General features: G+C 49.8%; 1 protein-coding gene across 1 annotated transcript in view; it reads left to right on the forward strand.

Annotated features, from left to right (window-relative positions):
* PLXDC1 (plexin domain containing 1) overlaps positions 1–9,677 on the forward strand; it is a 63,566-nt gene extending 53,889 nt beyond the window's left edge. The window contains exons 12-14 of the mRNA XM_040245509.1: positions 4,087–4,122; positions 6,903–7,063; positions 8,357–9,677. Of these exons, the coding sequence (XP_040101443.1) occupies positions 4,087–4,122; positions 6,903–7,063; positions 8,357–8,476 (317 nt within the window). The 3' untranslated portion in view covers positions 8,477–9,677. The remainder of the gene's footprint in view (positions 1–4,086; positions 4,123–6,902; positions 7,064–8,356) is intronic.
* The last annotated feature ends 884 nt before the right edge of the window (positions 9,678–10,561 follow it).

Here is a 10,561-nt window from a genome sequence, read left to right on the forward strand (position 1 = left end):
AGTTAAAAGAAACGCCACTTAAAAGAGCCCCCCGGCCAGTCACCCTTGAGTTAACCCTATGTGCTACCGGGGGCTCAGTCTGAGAGGTGAGAACCCAGCCTTTCCCTCAGGGGCTTATGTCTGGGTGAGCCAGGGTGCCTGAGCCCAGAGGAGTGGCTACAGTGGGCATGGAGAGAGCCCCAGTGTCTGGCATCTGGAGGTTGGCTTCAAGCCCTGACTTGGAATTATTCTCCTTTAGTCCCGGGCTACTGCCATGAAGGGCTGTCCCTACACAGTGTGTCCCGGTGATCAGTTTTATCATGTGTGTATCTCTTGTCAGCCCAGGAATGTGTCCCTCCTGTTTGCTATGTAATAAAATTCCACATGGGAAACATTAATTAGAGTAAGGACAATTATGGCTTTATGGCCTTCCAGTCCTGGAGGAGGTGGCAAAGATTAGCAAGCTGCCTTTATAAGAAAAAAATGTGACAAGGACTTGTCCCCGCAACAAACTCTCAAGGTGTCTGGAGGGACAGGTTTGGGTCACCCCTTGCCTGTGTTATTACAGCCTACACAGGGAGATGACGTGCTGGGGGCAGAGGCTAGCTCAGGGTCCAGGATGATGCTGTGAACGAAGGGGATACAGCACTTCAGCCAGGGGGACCCACCTGGTCAGGGCAGGGGTGGAGAGCAGAGAAGTTAGTGGGAACGGCTGCTGAGCGGTTGTGGACCCCTTCTCTCCCCAGCCAGCCAGAAAAGCAGAAAGGGCCAGGGAAGCAGGAAGTGTGGGAGCTGGATTTTAAGTTACTTCCTTGCTTAAATGCTGCTCACTTAAATGAACCAGAATGACCTCAGAGTGGCGAGCAGCTGCCACAAAATCTATGCATTTTATCATTAAGGATAGACAGGCACTGCCCTGGAATATCTGTGCAGTCTAAGGACTCATCTGATGAGCTGCTGAACAGAACATGTTGGTAGCAGCAAGAAGTGACTGCTAACCACAGGAAAATGAACACTTATTCAGTAGACATCACACACATTTCTTCACTCTGTGGGTTTTCATGGGCCTGGACCACAATCTATTAATTAGGGAACCAGTGTGCATTCTGTGGACCCCTAGCAAGGCAGCATCTGGGAACCAGCCCTCAGTGAGGGGAAGAAAAGCTGCTGTGGGCACAGCATGGTCACCTTTAGTCATCTTGTGGGAGGGACTGGCTGCAGGTGTCTTTTTGTCTATCAAGACTACATGTGGCTTGGGCTACAATGTATTTCCAATGGTCTAGATTCAAAACAAGTTGATTCAAAAAATCACGTTAACTCGTCCAATCATGTTTAGGATTACTTTAGTCAATTTTGAGTAATCAATTTATCATTTTTAACTTGTTAAAAACAGATTGAGAGGCATATATAAATACCTTGTGTATTGCAATTCCTGAAGAAAAGGTATCTTTCTATTATAAGTCAACAATTCTCTGTTTTGTTTTACTTTGAATTTTTAGGGTGTTTCTATAATTTTATTCATTTATTTTTGACCCTGCTAGACCTTCGTTGCTGCACAGGCTTTTCTCTAGCTGCAGCTTCTCCTTGTGACAGCTTCTCTTGCTGCAGAGCACTGACTCCAGGAGGTGGGCTTCGTTAAGTTGCAGCACACGGGCTGAGTAGTTGTGGCTCCTGGGCTCTGGAGTGCAGGCTCATTAGTTGTGGTTCACAGTTGCTACACAGCCAGGGGGATCTTCCCAGACTGTAGATCAAACCCATGTCTGCTGCATTATCAGGCAGATTCTTTACTTTCTGAATTTAACTTACCTGATGTGAACAGTCAACTCACTGGAAAAGACCCTGATGCTGGGAAAGATTGAAGGCAAAAGGAGAAGAGAGCAGCAGAGGATGAAATACCATCGCTGAATAGCCTGCTGATTCAATGGACTTGAACTTGGGCAACCTCCAGGAGATAGTGAGGGATAGGGAGGCCTGATGTGCTGCAGTCCATGGGGTCGCAAAGAGTCGGACACGACTTAGCGACTCAACAACGATGACAATACATGATAAACAATTAAATGATTCCAAAGTCAAATCTACAAAAGCAACTGTATCCAAAGAAGCTTAGTTTCTCGTTTTCTTCCTCCATTCTATTCCCCATTTTCCCTGTGAAAGTGAAGTGAAAGTGTTAGTTGCTTAGTTGTGTCCAATTCTTTGTGACCCCATAAGCTGTAGCCTGCCAGGCTCGTCTGTGCATGGGATTTCCCAGGCAAGAATACTGGAGAAAAGAGGAGTGGGTTGCCATTCCCTTTTCCAGGGGATCTTGCCAACCCAGGGATCGAACCAGGGTCTCCTTTGCAGGCAGATTCTTTACCATCTGAGCCACCAGGGAAGCCTCTTTCCTCTATGGGGTACTATTTTTAAATTTTCTTATGGTTTGTTCTTCTACTGTCCAGTGTGATTTTTTTATATTTGAAGATTTATTGGAAACACATAGCAGAACCGGGTGTTATATTCAGGTACTGGGAGCGTAAAATGGTTGGTTGCTGAGAGGCTCATAGTCTATGGAAACAAGGGGACCCAAGATGCTCCAGAAACAGATCAAATGCCATGGGACACGGGGGAAGACACACCCATCTATCCTCTGGGAAGTGACAGGGCTGGGACCAGGACTAGGCTGAGGTAAGTGACACACTCAATGCAGATATAAAAGTTAAGGAGGCACACATACACACACACACACACACACACACAAGCACACACAAAAGCGATAATTAAGAGAAATAATCTTTTCATGCAGTATTTGCAAAAATCAAAAGTAATGCCAACAATTCAACGGTGAACAAAATATCAAAACATTTTTAAAAAGACAGAATCAGACCCTGTTTCACTTGTGTCACCCTAGCCTCAGCCCTGCAAGAGGCATTTCAGGAGTGGGACTTTTGAAAGAGGAGTGGTGAAGGGGAGGAAGGGCATGTCCTGTAGGAGGAACAGAATATGCAGCGACTCAGAGATCTGAGAAGACCCCAAGGTCTGGAGAGCCTTGCTTGGCTTGTTACAGCCACTGTAACAAGTCTATTGAGTTGACCCGAGTGACAGGAGAAGAGAAGACTGGGACAAACTGCCAAGGGTCTTGAACATCTGTAATCAAAGGGGAGTCAGTGGAAGCTCCCCTTTGAATGAGGAGGACAGTGGAGGGGGAGAAGGGACGCAGAGCAGGTTCCAGGTCCTACATTGTGCAAGGTTCCATTCGTTTAATGTTTGATGCTTGAAGCAGTAATCTCTAGTCATCTAGAATATTCTCCTGACGTGGAAATTTTTGCTGTCCTTTCCCCACAGGAATCTGTGGGGAAGAACCACAGGAAGGGTCAACCATTGGAACTTATTTAGGAGGCTCCAGGGTACGGTGTAGAGGGAATGTGTTGGCCTGGAAATCTGTCTCCCACATTGTACCCTGGGGGTCTTCAAGCAGATTTGATCTTGTGACTCACATACACCCCACCTCAAATCCTTTCTCCCCTTCCTGCTGCCCCTTAGGATACTGTGAAAGGACCTGAATTTGGCTTTCCAGGCCGCTGTCCACCCCCACCCCCAGCCTCACTCACTCTCATCACCCCCTGCTCACAGCCTGCCTGCCCTCCAGCTGCACTGAACTGCTTTTTATGCCTCTACTGGCCAAGTTCTTGCTGACTCCAGCCTTTGCCCCACCGTCTATCTGGGACTCTGTCTCAGCCCCACATCTCATCCTGCCTTCTTGATTGCCTTTGTGTGGACAATTTTCATTGTCCCTCCATTCCCCGCACCCCACCCCCACCCCATGACCTTCCTGAGGGCAGAGATCACATCTATCCACAGTACTTACTCCCTGGCCTCACCTCCCAGCAGACACTCAATAAGTATCTGTTGAATGAATGAACACTGGGAAAAGTTGGCTTGTCTGTGGCCTTTGACCTTTAGACTGCTGTGTGACTTTGAGCAAGTCACCTCCCCTCTCTGGGCTTCAGTTTCCTAACCTTCAGAATGAAGGGCTGAACTAAACCTCCCTAAAGTCTCATCCAATCCAATCCAACGGGACAAAGGCCATTGTGATTCTGCTAACCTTGCACCTTCTCTCCTTTCCGTTTGAAGATGACACCAAGGTGAATCCCTACGCAGGAGGAGACGGTGAGTACAGAGACACCCGCCCCTCTTCCTCACACCGCTGCCTCTTGGACTCACCCCTCAAGAGGGTGCAGCCTTCACCTGGCCTCTTTGCTTTTACTCCCTGAGTTGGGGAGGGGAAAACAGCAGCAGCCTGGGCTTCTCCAACCTCCTGCTCGGTGGGAAGGTGCAGGACGTGGGCGGGGGCTTCTGGGCACACACTCCTTAGGCTGAAAAAGCAAATCTATGTCTAGACATTTCTCATCTCAGGCAGGAACCTCCTGCAGTTCTTCTGACCACAGTGCTCTTGAGTATTCACTGCCCTGAAAGGAGCGAGAGGCAGAGGAGAGGCTGAGCTAGGGCAGGCATGGCCACGGACCTGTGGCCCTGGCCTCTGTCCCCAAGGGGCCTCCCAACCAATGATGGGTGGGGAGTAGATTCTCTCATTAAAGTTGTTGCAGGAAGGGGGACCCCTTCCAGGGCCGGAGAGTGAGCTCTTGTCTAACACTCTGAAATGAATTGTCCGTGGAGACACATGGGCTGATAAAGCAAGAGATTTTACTGGGAAGGGGAGCCCGGGTGAAGGGCAGCAGGGTAAGGGAACTCAGGAGGACTGCCCTGCCATGTGCTTTGCAGTCTCTGGTTTTATGGTGATGGTGTTAGTTTCTGGGTTGTCGCTGGCCAGTCATTCTGCCTCAGGGTCCTTCCTGGTGTAATGCGCATCAGCCAAGATGGGCTCCAGCCAGGATTCTGGGAGGTTGGTAGGGTGCATGAACTGGAGTCTCCTCTCTCCTTTTGACTTTTCCCGAATTCTTCCAATTGGTGGTAGCTTGTTAGTTCCACGTTCCTTACTGGAACCTCCAGTTTAAGATAACTCATCCAAGTGGGCACTATGGGGTCTGGCCAGGGCAGGCGGCTTCGATCAGTGTTTGCCCTAACAAAGTTGCCTTTGATTCCCAACGTGGGTTGTCAGAGAGGACACAAAAGTTGTCCACCACAATTTTACACAGCTTAAGAAGGTAGGGTCCCTGCTCCCAGGACTGCCTGGGGAGATAATTTCCTCTCTGGTGATGTAGAGGCGGGAGCGGCCATCTCCCCTTGCCTTTGCTCAGAGCCAGCTTAAGCCCTTGCTGCAACTACCACAAAGGGGAGATGGAGAAATTTCCAGCTCCAGGGGCTGGGAGACTGTTAAGCTGGCTCCAGCAGGAGGAGGGACTGTTAACACAGCACAGTTAGATGGTTTCTCCCACCAGAGATGGAGCCATTGCTCGTCTGTGGGCAGCAGGCGTGAGTGTGCATCTGTGTCCATTGGGCTGAGGAGAGGCAGGGGGCTTTGAGCCACGTTCGTTCCCCTTATTCCACGAGGTGTGCTCGTCAGCCCAAGCCCTGCCCCCAGATCATCAGGGTCTCTGAAGGCCGCAGGCTGATGGCCAGGTCAGGAGAGGCCGGCTCGGGGTTTGTCCTCTCCACTCCTCCAGTTCTTGGCAGATACCCTGGCAGTGCCCCAGCGTAGTTTCTCTCCTAAGCTTTTTTCTCTTGCAGAGAAAAGGGGATGGGGAACACAATGACTTTGGATGTATGCAACATTTTATTAAAAATCCCCACCCCTTGTTGATTCCCATCACACCCACCAGCGAAGTAAAACAGACTTCAATATTTCTGTTGCTCACATGATCCTTTGTCTTCTCTATGTCATTAGCCCCACATCCTTTTAGGATATAAGGAGAAGCAGCAAAAAGCCACCACAGGTAATATTAGCGAACTAGACTTCTTAGCATCACCAACTCGATGAACATGAGTTTGAGCAAGCTCCAGGAGTTGGTGATAGACAGCCTGGTGTGCTGTAGTCCATGGGGTCTCAAAGAGTCGGACATGACTGAGCGAATGAACTGAACTGAGGCTTCTTAGTGACTGGCACTGACTGTGTCCTTGGACGAATCCCTTTACCTCTCTGTATTTCCATTCCTTCAGCTGTACGAGAAAGGGTTGGGCTGGATGTGCTTCCAGCTCCATAGTCTATGGAAAATATTCAGCCTTCTCCTTGGGCTGTATTTCAAACGCTTGCAATGTTCTCAGAGAGTGTTTGCTGGCTTATTAGCCCTTAGAGGACCTAGTTCATTTCTTTTATTGAGTTCCTCTGATGGGTCTGCCATTTTTTCTAAGAGTTGAGGACACTGAGATGAATAAGACACTGTCTCTGCCCTCCAGGAGGTCACAATCTGGTAGTGGACAGTGACAGGTAAAAATGTGGTCATTTTGCTCTCATAATAGCTACATTCATTGAAGTTGTCCCAGAGACTGGCTGTGCTCCTTAGCAGTTAACATGGATTATTTCATTTTAATCCTCACTGTAATCCTATCAGATAGTTATCATTATTATCCTGTTCTACAGAAATGATGACTGAGACACACAGAAGTTAAATAAGATGCCCAAGATTACAGTTAGTAAGTAGCAGAGTCTGTATTTGACCAGACAGCCAGACTCCAGACCCCACAACCATCAGATCTCTTAATCATCACATGCCCTTTGAGAATTCCTTAAAAGGACCTATATGGGATGGGGAAGCTTTTATGATCCCTAGGAGACATTTGGGCAACTTTTAAGTGATTTTGGGAAACCACCTAAATTGTGCTAAGAACAAAGTTAATGTCACCTTCATTATAGTTCCACCTGATCCACCCTTTCATGTATTTGATAAGTAGATCTGAAGGTTTTGTCAGCTTTCATCTCTGGGACTTTGTCAGAACCCAGGACTCCGCAGCGCCCCCTTCCTCGATCCCCTGACCTAATGGTCTCTTCGCAGGCCTTCAGAACAACCTGGCCCCCAAGACGACGGGGTCCCCACTGCACCTGGGCACCATCGTGGGCATTGTGCTGGCCGTCCTCCTGGTGGCTTCCATCATCCTGGCTGGGATCTACATCAGTGGCCACCCCACCTCCAATGCTGCCCTCTTCTTCATCGAGGTCCGTGCGGGGTGGGGCCACCCCTCTGCCATCCCCGTCTGCGTCAGCATTCCCCAGCCAATGAGTCCCTATCTCTCCTCATTTCATCCCTCACCCACCTCGCACCAGGCTCCTGTTTCCACTTGAGGGGCTTCATCTATTCCATCCGGGCATATCTCCCACTAGCAGGCGCTCTCTGAGTCCCTAACCCCCAGGGCTTGGCCCCTCAGGACGCCTCTGGCCTGCTTGTCCTGCTGAATGGCCTCTGCTTTGCCTCCACCATTTGTGGAATCAGAACAGTGACCATCCCCAGAGGAAGGAGAGAAAACCACAGATGCCTCACATGCCCTTGAGTGCTTATGTGACCATCCCCAATGAGTTATGGTTTCTCACACCCAAATTCCAAGGCCTGGGGCTTATCCAAAGCCATAATGAAACTGAGGTCTTGCCTTTTGGCCTGCTGTGTGTGTTTTTCTATTAGATTTGACAGGCCATAGTAATCATAAGAGTCGCTCTGTCTGGGAGCTTTCGTTGAGGAGGCTGCAGTTTTGAATGTCTCAGAATTCAGAGGAGCCAGCCTGACATGCAGCACGGGAAGTAGGGCCTGGGCTCCTTCACTGTGAGCCACAGAGCTCAGGAGCCCCTGCCCACCCGCCACCCGCGGTGACGGACCAGCTCTCTGAATCCCACAGCAGGGTGGCCTCTAGGTCCACAACCCTCCACGTGGGTCACACGCCCCTTGACCTCATCATCCAGAGGCCTGGGTGGTTCGCTCCCCTCTGGTTCAATGCCACCTGTTTCTTAACGAATTCTAACCAGTCATTGGTAGGTTAACACTAAGACCAAGGCTAAGAGCTCCCTGGTTTCACCTGGGGAACCTGCAGATCCCCAGCCCCAGGGATGCAGACAGGAAGGTCTGGGACCTGGGAATCTGCGTTTTCTTCAGCTCCCCACCTCTGATGCAGGACCTGTCCTGTCTAGAGGGTTATCTTAGCATTTCCAGAACCTCCCAGATCATTCCATCTCTTACCCATTTCCTCACTTTCTGAAGTCTTAGGGCTCCACTCTGTGTATTGCTGAGTTTGACCTCCTTCCCAACTCCTGAGGCTCCCAGCGGGTTTCCCAATGCGCCAAGGATCACAGCTGGGAGCCTTCTGGGGAGGGGGGTCTACACTTCACCTGGCTCACACACAGTAGCCCCCAAGAGCCCTTGAAAAGTGCTCAGAGCTGTCCCCCTGGGTGAAGGGGAGAGAGTGGGGAGGGTCCCCAGTGGGTGGGATCACGCCCACTCACTCTGCGTCTGTGCCCCTACAGCGGAGACCTCACCACTGGCCGGCCATGAAGTTCCGCAACCACCCCAGCCACTCCACCTACACAGAGGTTGAGCCCTCAGGGCACGAGAAGGAGGGCTTCGTGGAGGCGGAGCAGTGCTGAGAGCGCCAGGTCTCCCTTGGAAGGGTACAAAGGAAGACCCGGGGACCTCAAAACACATGAGTCAAAGCAAAGCAGAGAAATGACTTTTCTTGGCCTCCTCTGAGCACACTCTGGCTGGGAAAACGAGCCCGTGGTCTGCGGTGCCTGCGCTACAGTTTGGCCATCACACCCCAGATATTGAAGCAGGGGCAGAAAAGCCACAATAACCAGTAGCAATCACCAGTGCCAGGGGTCTCCCCTTCTGAGTCTCTCAATGGTCTACTCTGGAGCTGCCTCAGAGGTCCCTTCCCACCTGGAGATGGACAGATGCCCTGCTCCCATCACCTAATGCCCCTGTGTACGACAAGGAGAACCAAGCTCTTGATTGTGGCCACCGCATTCCAGGGTCCATAGATTCAAGAGCGGGTCCTCATGGCTATGGATTCAGCGCATTTTGCCCCAGCTTCTGTGGTCTAGAAGTCTGGAGAAGGAGTTCTCACCATCTGTTACACACAGGTACGGCTGCTCCCAGCGCTTTCGGCAAAACACTGATTGGCATGCTGGCATCCGAAGAAAGCCAAAGGAGAGGAGAGAGAACTTGCGGGCAGATTGCATTTTTAGGCTTCGCTCCCCCAACTTGCCCTGTCTGCTGAGAACCAGTTAGTTTCTGCATTGAACATGTGTGTGGCCCATGTCATGGGCTTTATCCAATGGCAGCCCAGCCCACCAGGTGAGCCGTGCTGTGCGTGGCCACATCTGCCAGGTAGGCCCCTCATTCCAGTGGCACGCTTGGGTGTCCACTGTCTTCACTGGCCTGGTCTTCCATCTGTGCCAGTCAGTACCTCCAAAGGCAGGGCCTGCCTGATCAATACTTTGCCTCCTCTGAGCTGGAATTTTATAGCCATTAAAGAGAAATAAGGTGGAGAGATGCTTCTTGAAACATACCCAACAGGGAACTTCAGCTGGATTCTGTTGAAAAGCAAAACCTCTAGAACAACTGGGACAGAGGAAACTGATGCGGGAAGGAAGGACTTTATATCTGCCGGAAATTCTTGGGGCAGAGAGTTTAGGCTCCCAAACCTAATCTGGTTTTAAGTGAGTTCTGTCCTAGAGATGAGTTGGTGTTGCTTCTGAAGAGCATTTCAAATGAAAACCTATAGTTCACCCTCATTCAAAGTAAAAAAAAAATAGCAGCAAATAAACAGTAAATCATCGTCTCCACTGTCCTTTGTTGTTTAGTCACTAAGCTGTGTTAGGCTGTTTGTGACCCCATGGACTGTAGCGTGCCAGGCTCCTGTGTCCGTGGAATTTCCCAGGCAAGAATACTAAAGTGGGTTGCCATTTCCTTCTCCAGGGGATCTTCCCAACCCAGGGAGCAAACTCATGTGTCCTGCATTGGGAGGCAGATTCTTTACCACTGAGCCACCTGGGAAGCCCTCCACTGTCCTTAGTCATGTCCTTTTATGCATATCACCAGCATGCTACCAAAGAAAGACGTTTATGTACAAAGCCTCCTGAAGGGGGGTAGGGGGTCTGCAAATAACCGGGCACATACCAACACTGGACTGATGGTCTTGCAGATGCTCCATGGTTTATCCTTGGTGAGAATGCTAATAGCCATTGGAGTGGGAAACATGCTGGACCTCTGCTTTCCATAGGTGTCCTTCATAAGCCAGGCAAGGAAGAGCTATGATTTTGAGAAATTGTATCCAAATTTGAGAAAGTAAAAGGATAATGCAACAAAGAGAATAGAGTTCTTTTCAAGCTTCTGAAGGCAGGCCCCTGACTCTGGAGACTGCCTCTTCATGTCTTCAGGTCTCAGCCTGGAACCTGAGGTTGAAAATGTCCTCTTGTCACTATTAGAGGTTCTCGATGGGCCTATGGAAGCAATTTTTAAAATTTGTGTGTTTTGCCAGGACCCTACTGTGTGATGGAGCCCCTGTGTATGCATATACATTTATACAAACACACACAAACATATATGTACAATTGCTAAAAACATTGGATGAAGCTTATAGCTGTGCTCAGCCTGTAGCTTGATGTGTTAAGACAGTGGGAAAAGCTGTCAGTCAACCACACTGTGTGAAAAGCAGAGTATTCACTTGA

The sequence above is a fragment of the Oryx dammah genome, unplaced genomic scaffold (genome assembly GCF_014754425.2).
Source record: "Oryx dammah isolate SB20612 unplaced genomic scaffold, SCBI_Odam_1.1 HiC_scaffold_8, whole genome shotgun sequence".
Classification (NCBI taxonomy): Eukaryota; Metazoa; Chordata; class Mammalia; order Artiodactyla; family Bovidae; genus Oryx; species Oryx dammah.